At 48.2% G+C, this 18,401-nt stretch overlaps 1 protein-coding gene across 1 annotated transcript; it reads right to left on the bottom strand.

Moving 5' to 3' along the window:
* Positions 1-445: 445 nt before the first annotated feature.
* SORD (sorbitol dehydrogenase) lies at positions 446-18,154 on the bottom strand. Its single transcript, XM_083870978.1, has 9 exons — positions 18,033-18,154; positions 14,566-14,599; positions 13,660-13,824; positions 11,337-11,496; positions 9,475-9,593; positions 9,174-9,239; positions 3,209-3,384; positions 2,292-2,413; positions 446-1,540 (listed from the first exon to the last, which is right to left on the bottom strand). Exons 1-9 carry the CDS (start codon positions 18,090-18,092, stop codon positions 1,375-1,377), a joined length of 1,068 nt encoding a protein of 355 aa, XP_083727104.1. The 5' UTR covers positions 18,093-18,154; the 3' UTR covers positions 446-1,374.
* Positions 18,155-18,401: the final 247 nt, after the last annotated feature.

Genomic DNA, 18,401 nt, shown 5'->3' with positions numbered 1-18,401 from the left:
TAAGACTACAGAGAGCAAGTTTCCATTTCCCAGTAAGAACAATCTTGCAATGGCCACTGGTCTTCAAGCCATTCCAGTGGGGATCCCCACACAACAGGAGTTGGGATGACCAGTGAATCCCCAGCCATGCTAACAAGGTTCCCCCAGCATGGGAATGTGCTGAGCACGTATTTTGACCACTTCTTCCGGCTACAGGAAGTTCCCCTGGGTTATGTCTCATCCCTGTAAAATTCAGGATGGACTTGGGGCCTTCCATATCTGCCAGGACTGACTTGGCCACATCTGGAATAAACATGAGATTTCATTTGTAAGTGGCTGGGTCATTTGAGGTTTCAAAGTCCTGCCAACACTGAGCTCAACCTGCACCCTGGCAAGGCTTTTTGCACAGTCCCCTGCAAACCCCTCCAACCCACCACCACACATTTCAAGGAACACATCTGGAAGGTCTCAGGCAGCCAGAATTTATTGACAAAAGTTCAGTACCAGTGCAAGGAATGAACCGATCTCTCAGTACTAAAATTAACATGACCAGTACTAAAATTAACATGACCCCTAACCAAAGATTAGATTATTTTCTACCTTGTTAGTACCTTGTTTGTGGCTCACAAACTCAGCAGGAAGGCTTGATATTATAATAATTATGATTTGTTTGCAGTGGTAAAACCTTTGAGTGATGCTGTCCCCTCATGTCTCACCTGTACTCCCCTCCACGTCAAAAGCAGCTGTGCCCCCCAACAGCCCCTTCATGGGAGGCACATAAGGACAGGGCTCTCAGGAGTCCCAGTTCCCCTGCCTGCAGTGGCCCCACGGGGAGCTGCTGGGGGCTGACACAGCAGACTGCTAGGGGATGACACAGTGGTCCCAGCTGACCTCCAATTTTCACAAAAACCCCAGTTCTGAGCTTTGAGAAGAGCTTGGAGAGAATGACCTGAATGTGCCAGTGCTTCCTGTGGACTAGGGAGGGCCAGGCTTTTTTCCACAGACTGTACGGTCCCTGAGCACCCATGAGGGAAGAGGATATTCACACAGGGCTATCTCACATCCAGGGATTGCCACACAGGAAATGCTGCAGCCAGAGCAGTGCAGGATGGGAAGGAGGAATGTCAGCACCTCCACCCTTGCTGTGCCTCATGTCAGTGACACTTTCTGGCACAGAGGAACCTGGCCAGGCTCTCCTGCAGGTGTGGTCTGTGAAGAAGAGCCACCAACTGTGCAAACCATCATCTCTAATTCAGCATTTTGATTCCAACTATCGGCTGTCCATTTCTAGTTACCCGTTAATGCTCTAATGGTGTATCCCAGTGCCATTCACCCTCATTACATGTGATTTTCTAGTTACAAGCAGCAGGGGTGAGGGCTGGCCACTGGGGCAGCTCAGGGGTTCTGGTCGTTGGGGTCACACTTCAGCATGACTTTGACCCCCTCACCCCTCTTGGTGGTCTCAAAGGCCTCCAGAGCCTTCTCCAGGGGGAAACGGTGTGTAACCAAGGGCTTGACGTTGATCCGCTTGGATGCCAGTAGAGCGATGGCCACAGGCCACCTGCAAGGGGAACAGAGAGCAGGGGATGAGAGCAGCCACTAGTTTGGAGTCCAAGAAAAGAGCATGGAGCAGCCTGGATCATCACAGCTATTTCCTTAGTACAGGGGAAGTTTTGCCTGCAAAGAATCTTCTGGGGAGGGCACCTCAAGTGTCTGGTATGGGAGATGGGACAAGCCAGCTGCTCTGGGCTGAGCTCTGAGAACACAGGCACCACTACACAGACACTTGGGAGAGTAGGTGAAATTACACAGAGCAAGTGAAAATCACAGGAAACTACTGCTTTGGATGCCCTGAATGAAAACCAAAACCACAATGCTCCGCTCTCCTCTTGCCCAGCCTCTTGCCTGCACACTGACCATGGAGCTCAAACTCATGGACTCAGTGCAGGGAGAAAAAAGGAAAAGCCTCAATCAGCTTCCAGCCTCTTCTCTGGCACAGGGTCCCTCATATGGATTGTGTTGTCACTTCATTTAGAATCGTAGAAACACTGAGATTGGAAAAGGCTCCAAGATCATCACTGAACCATAAATGGGCCAAATTACAGCAACAGGGATACAAAGGGATGCAGCAGCTAATCTAGTTCCCAAACCATCTACTTAATAACACTTCTCATTTTAAGAAGAAGTGTGACAAATCCCATAAATCCTACCTGGAGAGTTCCAGGTTAAGAAAAGATACTTTCTCCATTAGGAAGTACAGCTACAAAGAATTTTAACTTGGAGGCACATCAGCCCCCCTGCACAAGACTCACGTGTTGCAGTAGCGGAATATCCCCCGGATATCCACCTCCCGCACGGCAGCGTTCACAATGGGCACTGTCACCATCTCAGGCCCCAGCCCCACCAGAACCAAGGTTCCACCAGAACGAGTGGCCTGCAGAGCAAACACACACACAGGTTACATTTTGCAGAACACAGTTGCAGGAGGCTGTGCAGGGTCAAAAATAAAGCCACCCTTTGTGTCTGCAATGGACTGCCTGGGGCATGGCAGAGAAGCCAGGGAGAGGCAGGATGCTGTCAGGAGTCTGTAAGAGCGAAACACGTGCTAATCAAAGCTAAAAATGCAATCTTTTGAAAATCTCTGAACGATTTTGATAGGAATCTGAAATTCCTATTCTGAAAAATGGCTGGCATTTAGGACTACAAAAAATACTTTGGGATTTCAGTGGGAGAGACTTAAAACTAAGAGCCTGATGCTCTACTGAAATTTCTCTTTTTGCAGTTTGTCCCATTCCTCTTCCTGTCCTTTCAATGTGAAACTCCAGATTAACCTTCCCTCCATCTTCCTATTAGGATGTTCATGGCAGCAAAACATCCCTTTCTTAACTGCTTCTTTCATTGCTTCTGGAACTTATTGTCTTGATTATTGTTCTTATTTGGACATAACTTCAATGGAAAGTGCTGTCCTACTCCCTGGGTTTGGGGATCTTACTGAGGTCTCCTTGGTAAGTGATTAAACATCCAAGCATCAAATCAATTATCAATTATCCCTACACTGGTGTTAACACTTGTGTCTCTTCATTTACTGTCTAGGGAGCAGCTTCTTTCTCCACACCAAGCCCACTTAAATTAAGCACTGTGGGAGTGAAATAGCTCATTCACTGAAGCATCCCAAAAAAACCCAGATCAACACCATCACTGGTCTGCCTTTGGAACAAGTGGTACTCACATAAATTCCAGCCTGGATACAGGCTTGCACTCCTGTGCACTCCACAGTTATCTCAGGCATGCAGCCAAGCACACTTTCCACTTTGGAGGCCACCTCCTGTGGGGTCTCATTCTTCACCTGAACAATGAAATCTGCCCCCACCTCCTTGGCTTTTTGCAGGCGAGAGGCAGATATGTCTGTGGAGAGAAAACCAAATCAAGAACTGGAGCATTATGTGAAAGAGGAGGAAGAACCTGAACCTGGCATCTGCTCACTGCATGTGTGCACAGGGCAGTGCACAGCCAGCAAAGGTGAGGATTCACTCCTTCTTGACAGGCAGAGAATGATCTTAAAATCCTGGAATAGTTTGGGTTGGAAGGGACTTCAAAGCTCCACTCCCCTTTGAAGTTCCATTCCCTGTCATGGGCAGGGGCACCTTCCATTAGACCAAAGTGCTCCAAGCCTTGCCCAACTTTGAACACTTGAAGGGATGCAGCAGCCACAGCTGCTCTGGGCAATCTGTGCCAGGGCCTCATCAACCTCACAGGGAAGAATTTCTTCCCAGTATCTATCTAACTCTGCCTTGTGGCAGCTGGAAGCCATTTCCCCTTGTTCTGTCCTTCCAGGCCCTTGATCCAAATTCTTCTCCATCTCTCCTGGAGCCCTTTTAGGCCCTGGAAGGGGCTCTGAGGTGTCTCTGGAGCCTTCTCTGCTCCAGAGTGGACACCCTCAACTCTCCCAGCCTGGCTCCAGAGCAGAGGGGCTCCAGTCTTCCCCTTTATTATCTTCATTCCCCTCCTTTGGACCTGCTCTAACACATCCACATCTTTCTTGTGCTGGGGGCTCCAGATGGTGAGGATGATGAAGGGTGAGCAATGAGGACAACTTAATGACACAGGATATGCCAAAGGCTCCCCAGCTGCAGAAGAGAGTGTGCTTCAAAGAGGCTGAAGCACAAACCCACAGATGAAACCCACACTATGCAGACACCAATGTCTGAATGAAGGAACAGCCACCACCACTAGACTGGAGAAGTGTCTTCTAAGACCAACAGATGGTAGATGGCCCAGTTTCTCTTTGGTACTGCCAGAACACTGAGAGTGCATCAAGACAAACCAGAAAGCCAAGCTTAACTCCAAAGGGCACTGCAGGAACACCACAAGAAGGAACCAGATCAGGAAGAGCTGTGGCCAGGCTATTGTGGTTGTTTTGGTCACTGTCCTGACACAGCAGAGCAGAGGAACCTCAGTGCAGGCAAAGGCAAAAGGCAGCAGGATTGCTCTGACCCTGCTCCTTGATGGCCCAGAAATCACCTGGCTATGGACAGCACCAAGAAATATTTCCAACAAGAGACAACAGGCTGGGAGGATCATTAATGTGGCCATTTCACTTCCAACAGTACACTATGAGAACAGACCATGAGTTCTCCAAGGGCTTCCTCTAAGAACCCTCAGCAGGTGCCTTCAGTTGAGCAAACTGCAGAATGCATTAGTTGTGAACACTTAGTGTGCCCACACTGTCACAGACCCGTCCTGCTCTTTACCCTCCTTGCAGCATCTCTGGAGGCTGCTGAGCATCTCTCAGACAGTTTCTGTAACAGATGAATGAGCAGGCAAGCCCATGAAGAAAAAAGGGAGTGGATCTGGTAATAAGGTGGACCTGAGACACCTCATTAACACAGAGCAACAAAACTGGTGATGATAAACATCTGTGAGGGTACGGCTGTACTCCCGTGCTCTGCTCTTAGGGATCTTGAAAGGGCTGTAAATATTGCCTGAAGATCCACAGGGGGTTTGTACCACAGACCAAGCTGTCCTGCTGGGGCATCCCACATCCCCTAGAAGAAAGCCACCTATTCCTCTCCAGACACCACTGGTAACCAGGCCACCTCTGGAGATAAGGACATGGACAGCTGAGGAGAAGAGTAGGATTTCCCAGGAAGGAATCACCTCTTTTCCCTACCTTAAAGCAGTGGTCTGCAGGGGTCTGCATGCTGGCATGGGAAAAGATGTAACAGCTAAGATTTCCTAGACTTAGAAAAATTCCTAGAAAATTAAGGGGTGGTCTCCTCCCAGAGGTCCTGGGCTTCAAGACTCAGAAAACGATGCCTGTGCTAGGGGCACACACAGCAAAGAGGAAAACACCCCTCTCACCACAGCACAGTCTCCAGAGAAGTCAGAGATGGGGTGGGGTGGAAATATCAAGGGAAAGAGGAGGAGGATAAGGCCAGTTCTCCAACATGAGCCACTCTGACTCAGTCCTGGGAGCGAGCCAGGCTAGAGGCTCTACCCTGCCCATCCCACAGCAAAAATGATGGCATTCACTGGCAGGCCAGGTGATGGACAAGCCCCCACGGGCAGCTGGAATGTTTGGGATGACAAGTGTGGGCACACCTACCAAGCTGAGCACCCAGGAGAGCTGTGGAGGGCATTTCAAGAAGGGATAACAAAGGGTAATGAAATGCAGACAAAAGAGGAAAAGCCAAGGCTGAAAAGAAAGGGCAGCATCATCCTGGAAGCCCCTACATGGGCTCACTTCTGTGGCTGCAGGAGTCACATCTGTCCCTCCCAAGCTCTGAACATTGGGCTCCAGGCCATGTGTGGGGTCATGTCTGAGCTGCGCTCAGAGACCTCCCATGCACAAATTGCATAGCCAGGGGGCTTTTTAAGGCACTGAAAGTGCTACGAAACCAGCACAGTTGGTGTCTCCCAAATCTTAGTGCATGGCAAGGAGACCACAGGGGTTCAAGAGTCATCTCAAGTAATGACTAAACTCCCTGTGAAGTTTGGTCCCACAATACCAGCTTACAGCAACAGAGATGGATTCTACCATTTTTAACATCTGCTGAGTCACTAATGTATTTCAAATATTTTAAAATATTATATAAAATATAAAGATATAAAATATTATAGACATTCTTTTCTATATTTTATATATTTTATATATTTTATACTTTCTCTCTGGCAGAAATAATGCACAGGCAGTGTCCTAGAATAATAAGACAGCCAGTGCTTTTCAAAGTGGCCACAAAATCACTCTCAGGCAGCAAAAAATCCCACATCTTCTCTGTATCTGGCCTCTGGTTTGCTGATCTGCTCAAGAAGGAAGCCCTGGCTCTAAGCAGCACATGGAATGCAGCAGCAACACTGTCAGCCCTGGCCAGGGCTGCAAACATCTCAGTACAACTAAATCACCAGGAAGCACTTAGTGAAGCAGATCTGCAGGTTACTGGATTTTCAGAGCTCCAGACACTTGTGAGTCTTGGGAAGGATCAAGTCCTTTGGACTTCAAAGCCACACAGATCTGGGAAAACTGGTCAATTAAACAATTAATGGCTTGTCACTTGCCTCTAGTCAGAAATTTGTTTGCACTTCCCAGCCCCTGGAGCTAGTAAAAGTTTTGATAGCTTGATAATCAAGTTATCAAATTACCCTTAAGCTTCTCATTATGGTTTATGAGCCAGCTTAACACGGAAATAAATAGTCTTGATTATTCTCAGATTTTTTTGTGTTGATCTTCTTTCTCATCTCTGTGAGCTCTGTACAGTTACTCACCTTCCCTGACCTTGAATTCCAGGGTTACTGGAGGCATCAAGACCCAGAACTTCAGATACAGATAAAACAAGGAGAGTAACTTCCCTTAAATAGGAATTTTTAAGTGCATCTTCAGTGACAGACAGTGCAATCCAAGACAGCCCAACATGAACACCTAAACTGCCCCTTCCCTTACTGAGGAGGAAGGCTGATCTTTTACAGGTATTTAAGGAGAAAAGCAGCTTTTTAGAGCAACAGCAAGGCAGAAGGACAAGAGAAAGTTTGCCCATAAATATTAATCACACCCACTCAGGAGTGAGTGGAGAAAGACACAGACCTTTTGGAAGAGTAGATGAGGACCCATGAAACAAATGGACCCAACTGGAGTCCATTAAATATATCAAATACTCCAGGTGAACCAAAGACAGAAGGTGTAGGAGGTGAGCTCTCAGGAAAAAGCTTTTCTAAATATTTCTATACCTATTTCCATAAAGCTTGTCAAAAAAAACAACAAACTTTTAAAGCCGTAAGTGCTGCACAGACAAAGCTCCTCACAGACACATGATAAAGACATAGGGCAATGAATTCAAATAATCTGGTAGCAAAGTACGAGAGGGCCTCTGTGGGCAGACAGGCACCTCACAGATGTCGGCTCCTAAAGCCAAAACAAAAAGCAGTTCCTTGAGACAAGGCAGCAAAATCTCAGCAGCAACTAGCCAAACCAAACCCATTCCTCAGCTCGTGTCATGCACAAATATTTGATTTGGGACAGCACCTTCAGGGGTGCCTTTGAGCACCTCAGCCAAACCCCTCTCATGGGGAAGAGACATCCATGACTCAAAATCAGTACCTAGGCTAGCACAGAAAGATAAGAAAGGGTAATTCCATGTATCCAAGCTTGCTGATCCTACAAACCAAGCACCAGGAACCTCCTGTGGCACATGACAGCCAGCTCAGCTTGCCAGAGGTTCCCATCAGAAACAGCTCCTGTACTTGGGGGAAGACACACCCAGGCTGCAACAGGAATGAGGGGCAGACTGAGCCATCTGCCTCAACCCCACCAACCCCAACTCACCAAGCCTTCCCCACCCAGGGAAAAGGCCACCCCCAGCCCCTGCACCAGCCCAACTGGGCACGAGGTTCCTCGTGTGTGATTCAGGAAGCAGAGTTGTTTTTCCTGCTACAGCAAACATCATCCTCAAATGACAACACTTCACAAAATCTGAGGTGTGGACCAACCACATCTATCAAGCACACATACCTGCAGGGTGAGGCCAGCACAGCTAAAAATGCCCTGGACTTGACAGCAAAAGGATTAAGGGAGGAGAAGACAATAATACATTTTGACCTGAGCTACTACTGAAGGATTTTCCTGTGAAGGCAAGAGGGTGGGACCTGAATTTTATCTTGTGACCCTAAAATGGAAACACAGTAATGGAAAGGTCAAAAATACATCTGGCTCAGCATGGGAGGTGAGTAACAGCCTTCTGAAAGGTCCAAAACTGCAGCAATCTGTGCTCAGTGTCCAGTGGCACCTCTAACTGCTCCTCCTGGCCATCTCAGAAAGATTGAAGAGTCATAGTGGGAGCTGGAAGCACCATTTCCAGACCCTATTCAACCCCCAGGTGGAAATTTCAACCAGAGAACATCCTGAGGTTACTCCAGCTCTCCATCCTGCTGGGCAAGCCACAGAGAGAGAGGGCCTGAACCTCAGAGGAGAGCTAGGAGGAGATGGGTTAGATTAGCATGGCAAAAAAAGGGGGGGATGGAATGGCTGTCTCAACAACCTGAAGGGCAGCTACAAGAGTGATGAAGACTCATTTCAGTTTTTGCATCAAGGCGAAATCTCCATAAATGACAGTTTGTGAGTGGACCCTAGAAAAAGTTTCATCATTAAGAGATGCAAACCTGGAGGAGGTATCTAGAAAAATGGGATCTCTTTCCTCAGATGTTTTCCCAACACAGCTGGACAAAGACATTCCTGCAATCAGCAGCTCAGCTAGAAATGTCCAGGATACAGTCATGTAAGGAATGCCCATTTCTGAAATGCAGAGACCCTGAAAAGGCCATTTCAGACACTGTGGATAACCAGAGAAACTCCCAGCAGGAGCAGATGAAGAGCAGAAAAAGACAACTGGAGAAGCACAGTGTGGCTGCACACAGAAGACAGTGTGCAAACACTGTCTGGGCCATCACCCAGCACCACCAGAGATCAAACCTGCCTGAAAGGGTGGTCAGGTACTGGAACAGGCTGCCTAGGGAAGTGGTGGAATCACCATCCCTGTAACTGTTTAAAAAGCATGTGGAAGAGGCACTTATTGACACGGTTGGACTTGGCAGTGCTGGGTCAATGGTTGGACTCAATGATCTAAGAGGTTCTTTCCAACCGTAATGATTTTGTGATTCTGTTTGGTGGGAGACAGGCACACTCTGAAAGGACTAAAAGGACTTACCTGTAACTACCACAGATGCTGCACCCATCATCTTAGCAATAATCACATTAACAAGGCCAATTGGTCCTGGGTACAAAAGGGGAGACAAAGAACATGTACCACTGCCAGGCAGCACCAGCCCCACCTCTGAACATGCCCAGAGCTCAGCGTGGCCAAAGGAGGCTTTGGCAGCCCCAAGGTCCCCCCCATCATGCCTGTGGCATATGACCCACCCTTACAGCAGAACCCAGAAGCAGAGCCTGGGCCTGCCCACCCCCTCCCAGCAGGCAGGGAACCCAAGGACTGACTATGATCACTGTACCAGAGCCAGACACGAAGACTTTGCTTCCCAGAGTGACTCCTGCTCTTTTGCAGGCATGGATTCCCACCGATAGGGGCTCGATAAGGGCTCCTTCCTCAAAGGTGACATTATCTGGAAGCCTGCAAGAATGGGACACAAGGAACAGTCACCACTGTAGTTTATGAGGGTGATAACACTCAAAGACCAAACATGGGTGTAAAACACAGTGGCAAACCACACTGCCACCTGTGGTCAGAGAAATATGCTGGAATTAAATGAAATGAAAAAAAAAAAAAAGAAAATAAAAAAGAGGAAGGGAAGGGAAGGGAAGGGAAGGGAAGGGAAGGGAAGGGAAGGGAAGGGAAGGGAAGGGAAGGGAAGGGAAGGGAAGGGAAGGGAAGGGAAGAGAAGAGAAGAGAAGAGAAGAGAAGAGAAGAGAAGAGAAGAGAAGAGAAGAGAAGAGAAGAGAAGAGAAGAGAAGAGAAGAGAAGAGAAGAGAAGAGAAGAGAAGAGAAGAGAAGAGAAGAGAAGAGAAGAGAAGAGAAGAGAAGAGAAGAGAAGAGAAGAGAAGAGTCAAAATAATATTTGCTCAAATTGGAGAATAAAAGCAAAAGCCTGGAAGAAGCCAGCTATAAACCAACCACCTCCTCTCAAGCAAAAACTTGTGATGTTGTCAGAAAATGTTATTTTGATACACAGGAAATCAATGACAGCATGGTCTGGATAGTGAGATGCTAATCCCATCCAGACCAGCACCTCATCCTGACAGCAACTGCTTGGTGTCTGCTTTGAAAGCTTCCTGCCTGAGGACTCTCAGGAGAAGAGCAGTCAAGTGCCTCCTTCCGATTGACGTGATCCTGACCGCTTTCCGTGCAGACACCAAAGATCAGTCCCAAGGACATTCCTGCTCATGGAAGTACCAGCTTCATACACACTGAAAAAGAACAAGTTCCACAGGTAGAGCAGCCTCAGGGGGACACTACTTGGGCTATTTTTAACTCCTTGTTAAAGGCACTTAAGTGGGTACAAGGTCATACAAGTTTTTTCAGGTCTTTAGAGTATTTGAGGCTCTGGCACAGGTTGCCCAGAGAAGTTGTGGCTGCCCCAACCCTGGAAGTGTTCAAGGTCAGACTGAATGGGGCTTGGAGCATCCTGGTTTAGTAAAAGGTATCCCTGCCTAGGGTAGAGGGTGGAATGAAGAGCTTTAAGGCCCCTTCCAAACCCAACCCTTTTGGGATTGTATGATTTGCCAGAGTGCTTAAGCAGAGATTTGCTTCTAAGCAAATTTGCCAGTGCTGCCACAATTAATAACACAGTCAAGTTTGCTGAACTGGACATGAAAATGGACATCTTGTAATGCTGGTAGCTTAGTGGAGACACTCAAGAGACACATGAAAAAACAGCTCAGTTTTCTGTTTCTGCTCTGCTTGAAGTGGGATGACTTTGTTTCAAACAACAGAGCGAGATGTCAGCAGTCAACGTGGTGTTTCCTGAAAAGCAGCACCAAAACTCACCTCAAAGAACCAGAAAAAGACCTTCAGGCACCAGCCTAAGAAGGCAAGGATATGAAAAGAGACAGGAAAGAAACCAAGAGCAGGGAGCAAACAGGAAAAGGAAAATAACTAAAGGGTAACCCAGTGGTGACATCTCAAGAGACATGCAAGAACTGTTTATGTCTGGCACCGGAGGGGATAAACTGCCTGTCTGACAAACCCTTTGCAAAGTGGCTGTCATCCAAGCTTAGGCATGTTATATATGGATCAGAAAGCAATAAAACCTGTTGGGATCACACAAAGAGCATTCCAAAGGGCCAAGAGATGACTGCTGCAGCTAACCTCCCCCCGGGGAGTGTATATTTCCCTGTGGAGGGAGCATGGACTGACTTGTAGCAGTAGCTGGCACTGTGCTTGTAGTAGCGGCACAGGTTCCCGTCGTCAGGGGGCGTGGCACAGAAGAAGATGGTCGGGGACAGGTTGTAGCGCCCGGATTTGCAGAACTCATCCACCTCCCTCGGGACACCCGGCTCGATGGCCACACGGTCACCTGCCAGGATGAAAGCAGATGGGTCAGGGACAGGGTGGCACACAAGTAGGAGTAGCACCAAACACTACAGGAATACCGGCACTATACAGAAAAGAAGGATGTGAGGGAGGTGTTGCTGCACACACTGGGCTGGTTCCCAATGCTTCCTTCAGAGCAGCCTCATCACCAAGATCCTTAGAAAGAGATGGTGTTCAGGAGGCACAGGCACAGATAGAAGGTCAGCCCCACACACACTTTTCTCCAGCTGCCTTGCAGCCAACCTCAGCAGATGAAGGAGCAGCCTGCAGGCAATCACACTGTGAACAGATATTTTGCTGAATCTGTAGAAGAGGAAATACTGAGGATGGAGCAGGTGAGCTTGGCTAGCTACCATGCTGCCAGCTGGAAAGGGCTGCTCCTTGGGCATCATTGAATCATGGAAGTATTTGTGTTGGAAGGGACGTTAAAGCTCAGCTTGTTCCACTCCCTGCCATGGGCAGGGACACCTTCCACTAGACCAGGTTGCTCCAAGCCCTGTCCAACCCAGCCCTGAACACCTCCAGGAATGGGGCAGCCACAGCTTCTCTGGGCAACCTGTGCCAGGGCCTCACCACCCTCACAGGGAAGGAAGCTTAAGGTGCATAACACCCAGGAGCCTGGCAGGATTTATCTGGCAACAGAGACAGCTTGGTGCTACAACAGAGTAGCTCAGGGTACTGGAAGGACACATGCTGCAGGACAAAGAGCTATTACTTAATTGCAGTCACAAAGCGGGATGGACCAGAGAAAACAGTGTGAGCACAGTACAACCTGCAAGTACACAAGGAACACAAAGCTTCACATTTATTTGGCAGAGGAATCAGAGCTAAACATCTGAGCAAAGCTCTCCACCAACAGGCTTTCCAGGCAGACATGGGGATAAGCAGGATGGAAGTAAAGAGCCATCTGGGCCACCGCATCCCCTCTGAGCTGGCCAACAACAGGTGTCTGACAGGACAGAGGCAGGACAAGCACATCCTGAATACTCTCCCAGCCTCACATTATACACAGCTGTGAGGCCTCCCAAGGAGCAAGTGGTTTGTTTATACTTACTAACACTCAACAGCTTCTCTTTCCACCATGTAAACTACATGGTCTGCTATATCTCAGGTGAATGCTGCACCTCACTGTGCCTTGCTCTGGTGCTGAAGCAAACAGACAACAGGCAACCTGTTCTCCCAGCCCTCCACGAGTCCTCACATTCTTGAGTTGTCTCTCTAGCCCTCAGCTTGAGTTCCTGACTTGGACATTTTTCAGAGATGCTGCTCCACATCTTGTTATCTCCTTGTCCTCCTCTGAACCTTTCTCACTTGTTTTACACCTTTTGGAAAGGAGGTGACCAGAACTGAATGCAGAGAGCATGCAGAGATGAGCACTGACATCCTCTGAGCCTCTGTCCCCTTCCTAACAGTGATTTGCATTTTCACTGCTGGAGAGCCAGCACTGCAATGCACAGTGTCAGAGCCAAAGGTTTCACCCTTCAGCAGTGATGGCCAGAACAGCATTTTAGATATGAAGCTGGTTTTGTTTGTTCTGTCATGGATATCACTTTGTGTTTGCCAGTGTTGAATCTTACCTGCATCTCACTGGCACCTCTCAGGTCTCTCTGTAACTCCTGTGGCTCTCCCCCACATTCTCTCCACCTTGCCTAAGCTGCTCTCATCAGCAAACTTTGCAAAATTCCCTGCTCAGTCCATTTTCTAAGATATTCATGAGGTCCCACCACAGGGCCTGGAGCAGTTGCTCCCATGACCTCTGCACTGCAGGAGGCCATTTACTCCTTCAAGAACACACACAGAGAAGAGACACTCACAGCAGGTTGCTGGCAAGAGCTGTAGATGTGGTTTCTGAAGCTTTATCAAGCTTCCTTAAAAGGCACCTTGTACCAGCATACACTCTGCTCTGCATTAAAATACAGCCAGGCCAGCTCAACATATCGCAGGAAAAAGATACCTAAAGAATATCATATACTCATGGCCAAGATGGGTGACTAATTGCAGTGCAGTGACACTTTTTGAAGGAGGTCACACTGTGAATTCAGAACTTCAGATTAATGTACATGACAGAAAAAAACAGAGCCTGTTATCGACATATTCTCGGAACTGATTAGGAGGAAAACAAACAAATGGGTTTGGTTCCAGATACCTGGTTTCAGATGAGTCACACCAGAGCCCACTTTTACAACAGTCCCGGAAGCTTCATGCCCCAACACCATGGGCTCCTTGACAACAAAATCCCCAATTCGACCGTGCTGCCAGTAGTGAACATCGGAGCCACAGATCCCAACGGAATGCATGCGCAGGAGGACCTCTGCCAGAAAAGGAGGGAAGTTCCTTGTAGAAAAACTTCTTGGCCTTCAAAGGCACTGCAAGAGCAGCACATGGGCTGGCCCTGGGTGCCAAAGGCCAAGCTAGTATTGACACATCCAAATTCACCAGCATTCAATCTATACACCAGAACTGCATGCACACGTCACAAGAGTGGCACATTCGTGAGCCCACCTGCTGAAATACAAAACTATGCAATGATTCACAAAGCAAGAAGGCTTAAAATAGGGTAAGACAAAAGCTAATGTCAACAAAAATACAGTCAACAAAGTAATTCAATATAAGAGGAATGTTATTATTGCTGGAGCAGGAATAAAACAGCAAGTCCATTTAATTTTTCCTTCTCCCAAAGCTATGATTTCAGCCCTGGAGAGTTAGTGAATCAAATTTCTATCAGCCCACATGCCCATTCTATTAATGTTTAGTCCTGCATAAGATCATCTGACATGTCCCAAGAGCCATTTACTGTGACATACACAAACTGATGGAAGAGGAAGCAAAAAAAAAAAAAAAAAGACCCAGATAAACAGGTTTAACTGTGATTCCTCCAGCTCTTCTTTTCAGCTGGAAAAGCAGCATTATCTGTTTCAGCCACGCAATTGTTTTTTGGCTAACTTTGTACTTCCTCAGAAATATTCTATATTATTAAGAAGAAACAAAAGAGAATGAGCAAACAAAGAGAGAAGTAAGGAAAGCAGCCAGAATCAGTCATCTGTAGACCTACCATTAGGACCTGGTTCTGGGATTGGACGGTTTTCCTATGGACAAAAGGAAAGAAAAAAACCATTTAGCTGCTTGTTCATAACCCTGGGAATATCTGTGGAAACTGAGCTCTGGTTAGCTCAAGTAAATCCATAAGCAGACAAGGTTTTTGGTTCTGTCTCCTCCATAAGACACAGCTGTGCCATGCAGAGCCTGCTCCTAAGCTCCCCTCATTTTCCATGCTCAATGGAATAACATAGGTAGCTGTAGGAGTAAGCACACTGCCAGCTTGTAAATCCACTCTCCAAATTATTTTGCAGTAAATTACCTTTTCCTGCCCAGACAAGACACCTACTAAATTTCTCTGCACTGGAGCAGCCCCAGGTTTCAGCTGAATCCTTCATCCACCCACTGGCTGACACAAAAATCACCTTCTGCAACCAGGAAGATTCTGAACCACCTGTTCTATAAAGCCTTAATATTACAGTGCTTATATTATTATTTTAAATAATACAAATCATTTTTACTATATAATCATAGAATAACAGAATCACAGAATGGTTTAGGTTGGAAAAGACCTTAACACTTATCTCATTCTACACCCTGCCATGGGCAGGAATACCTTCCACTAGACCAGGTTGCTCCAAGCCACATCCTTGAACACTTCCCAGGATGGGGCAGCCACAGATTCTCTGAGCAACCCGTGCCAGGCCTAACCAACCACTGCCAATTTTATTATTACATAATTACTTATAATAATAATAATACTACAACCAATATTATTATCACATAATAATTTATACATAATATATACATAATTATTAATATCATATATATAATGTACACATTCACATTCTCTTGTAATTGCCATGGCACATCTTTATGGAATGAATGATGAAACCAGAGTTAGAAAAGTGGCACATATTACCCTTCCACCCAAAAGGTCTGCAGGGCTTTTGCCTTCTCTGAGCCCCCTCAGCTGCCTCAAAAGCCAAAGGAATAATTTTGCTGGATTTTACCATGTCGGGACAGTACAACACCCACCCTGAGGATCATGTCTCTAAGTAAAGCCTTCCCAGAGTAATGCCAACAGTAAACCCTTAAAAATTCTTTTGCTGCTCAAACTTTGAGGAACACTGTTCTGCATTTTAACTATTTAAATCCCAGCATATTTCTCAACTCCTATTTTGTACTTCAGCATTCTAAACATCATGAAAAGACAAACTCTGGAAATATGTTCTCATATGACTCAACTGACTGAAATTTTCCATGTTTTGACCTGTATCTGTAATTTTTCTGTGTGGGGGATTGTTTTGTTACACTGAGGGCACAGCCCAGAGCATTATTTCTGAAAGACATCATTCTAGATGTAGCCTCTTTTATAGAAAATGCAATAATCACAGGATCTGGTGACACACCAGAGGTACAGACCACCACAGATCGAACAAAGTCCACAGTGAGAGATAAAGCCAACTTCGAGCTGAAAATGTGTGTGGGGGAAAAAAACCCAAACCCACTTTTTTTTCCTAGCAGTAACAACTGTGCCCAGAAAACCTAGACATCTTGGTGGGAAAGTGAATTCTCCAGCCTGATTTGGAGAAAATAGGAGTGACCAAAGCAGAGAACACCAAAGACACAAATTCTGCTTGTTGTCTGTTGTTCACTGAGAAGTTCAGAAATGGTGACCAGTAAAGTAAACGCAGCAAACATTTCTGTGAAGGAAGATGGAAAAAGAGGTCATGGTGCAAGTATAAAACCAATACATCCTCAATGGGAAGCAAAGAGGAGCCTGTGCAACTACCTAAGGACGAAAGAGTCAACAAAAACAAAGCAAACACATTTTCACACAGCACAGGGATCACAGCAACTCTACCCACCGGAAACATGCCCAAAAATCAAGAAAGGTGTGGGAATTACGGGAAGATGGTGCCACCCAGCTTTGGGTATCAATAACAGATAACAACTTCAGAGTTCACTGCAGAGACTACTCCTATGACCAGTGGGTCAATGCAGTGAGCACCATCCACATGGTGGAAAGAAACTTCAGGGAAGCCAAGAGGATCACACAAGGTGCTGCCAGTGAGGCAGGACGTCACTAGTGACCAACTCTAAGGTTTCCAGCAGTACAAATATCCCAGGAAAACTCAAACATCTGGGTGTAAATTTAGAGACCAGCAACACAGATGTGATGGACCTGGTGTCCACCTCCACAAGTCTCAGACACCTTTCTCAAATCACAGGGGTTTGGAAATGTGTTCTTTGAACTAGAGGGACCACCTCAGTCCTCAAGCCATTTTGATTTCTTTTGGTAGCCAGCCAGTGATTGTAGGGAACGTGCAGTTGTGCCAAAGGTGCCTGGGAGTCACCTGGAAACCATCAGGAACCACCTACATGGCACCACTCAGGCTTCGGCACCTGTTGCTTTAGCAGAGCAGGAATGGTAAAAAATCAACTGCTTCCCTGGTAATCATTCCCTAAACAAGGCATGAATCCAAAGTCTGTGTGTTCCCGAGAGCCCTCCTGCCAGGGACTCTCTGTACAGAAAGCTGCCTGCCAAAGTCTGCCCATGGAAATCTTTCCCTTCTTTGGCACTCGCCAAACTGGAAATCACGGCTCTCCAGCAGTGCCACGGTGATTCAGCACCCAGAAAGAGCTGGGCATCAGCCACAGAAGCGGAATGAGCCTAAAGTACTAAAAAACTATAAAATAAAAGCTCCCCCCTGTGCGGGAGAGTCCTCCAGCACTTGCTCCCCCTAAACCCCCTATCCTGCTGTCCACCTGGGCTCTGACAGCCCAAAGAAGCAACAGCCACCCTCCACCCCTGCTTCCCCCTCGGGCCTATCTCATCTGTGAGAACAGCTAATTGTGGGGAGGGGTGAGGGTGTGGGGAAGATTTTTGGGGATTCTGGGTTTCAGGAATAAAAGCATCTCCACCCAGAGCTGGCAAATATCTCAAGATTATCCCCTCCCGTGTCTCCTAAGAGCATTCTGCAGCTGAAACCTTTCCGAGACTGAAAAACGAGAAAATAGACACGACAGAACACGCAAAGTTGCCAGAACCAGCTAAAAATAGACCACGCTTCTGCTACTGTTGCATCCTCCTTCTGCTTGATTGAATGAAAGTATCTATGAATTAACTTCTCTTGCAAAAACATTGCACCTCCCAGGCATAGGAAGGCTGGTGCATTCCCCCCTCCGCCCCTGTCTAGGTTATTCCCCGTACGGCAGGTTTCCCCATCCACAGAGGGGCTGGGGGGGCACAGCCAGGGGACACCCCGGATTTGGGTCCCCGCGGCCCCCGGGTCACCCCGCTGACAATGGGGCGGCGGCCCGTCCCTGCTGCCAGCTGGGGCCGGTTCAGTGTCACCTGGCCCCGGCGGGACCCGGCAGGACCTGGGGCTGCCGGACACCCCCGGGCCCAGCCCCCGGCCCCGGGCAGCCGCTCCCGCCCCGCCGCCCCCGCCCGGCCCCGGCTCCTCCCGCCCGTACCAGGCGCAGGTCCCCGGCTCGGTGAACCACCACGGCCACGTTCGGCCCCGGTGCCGCCATGGCTCAGCTCGGCCGGCCCTCGGTGCGGGTTCAAGGTCCGCTGCTCCGGGGGCAGCCCGTGCTCCGGGGGCCGCCCGTGCTCCGGCTCCCGCCCGCCCGCCGGGCCCGGCACCGCCCCCGGCACCCGGCACCCGGCGGGCACGGCCGGCTGCGGCCCGACCCCGGCTCCGCTCGGCTCCGGGCCCGGCTCGGCTCCGGGCCCAGCTCCGGGCCCAGGCCCCGGCCCCGGCTCCAGCTCCAGGCCTCGGGCCCTGTTACAGCCCCAGCCCCAGCTGTAGGCCCCAGCTCCAGCCTCAGATCCAGCTCCAG

Source organism: Zosterops lateralis, assembly GCF_965231275.1.
Source record: "Zosterops lateralis genome assembly, chromosome: 13".
Classification (NCBI taxonomy): Eukaryota; Metazoa; Chordata; class Aves; order Passeriformes; family Zosteropidae; genus Zosterops; species Zosterops lateralis.
Note: the sequence above shows the minus strand (reverse complement) of the source record. Positions and strands in the feature narration are given on the sequence as shown.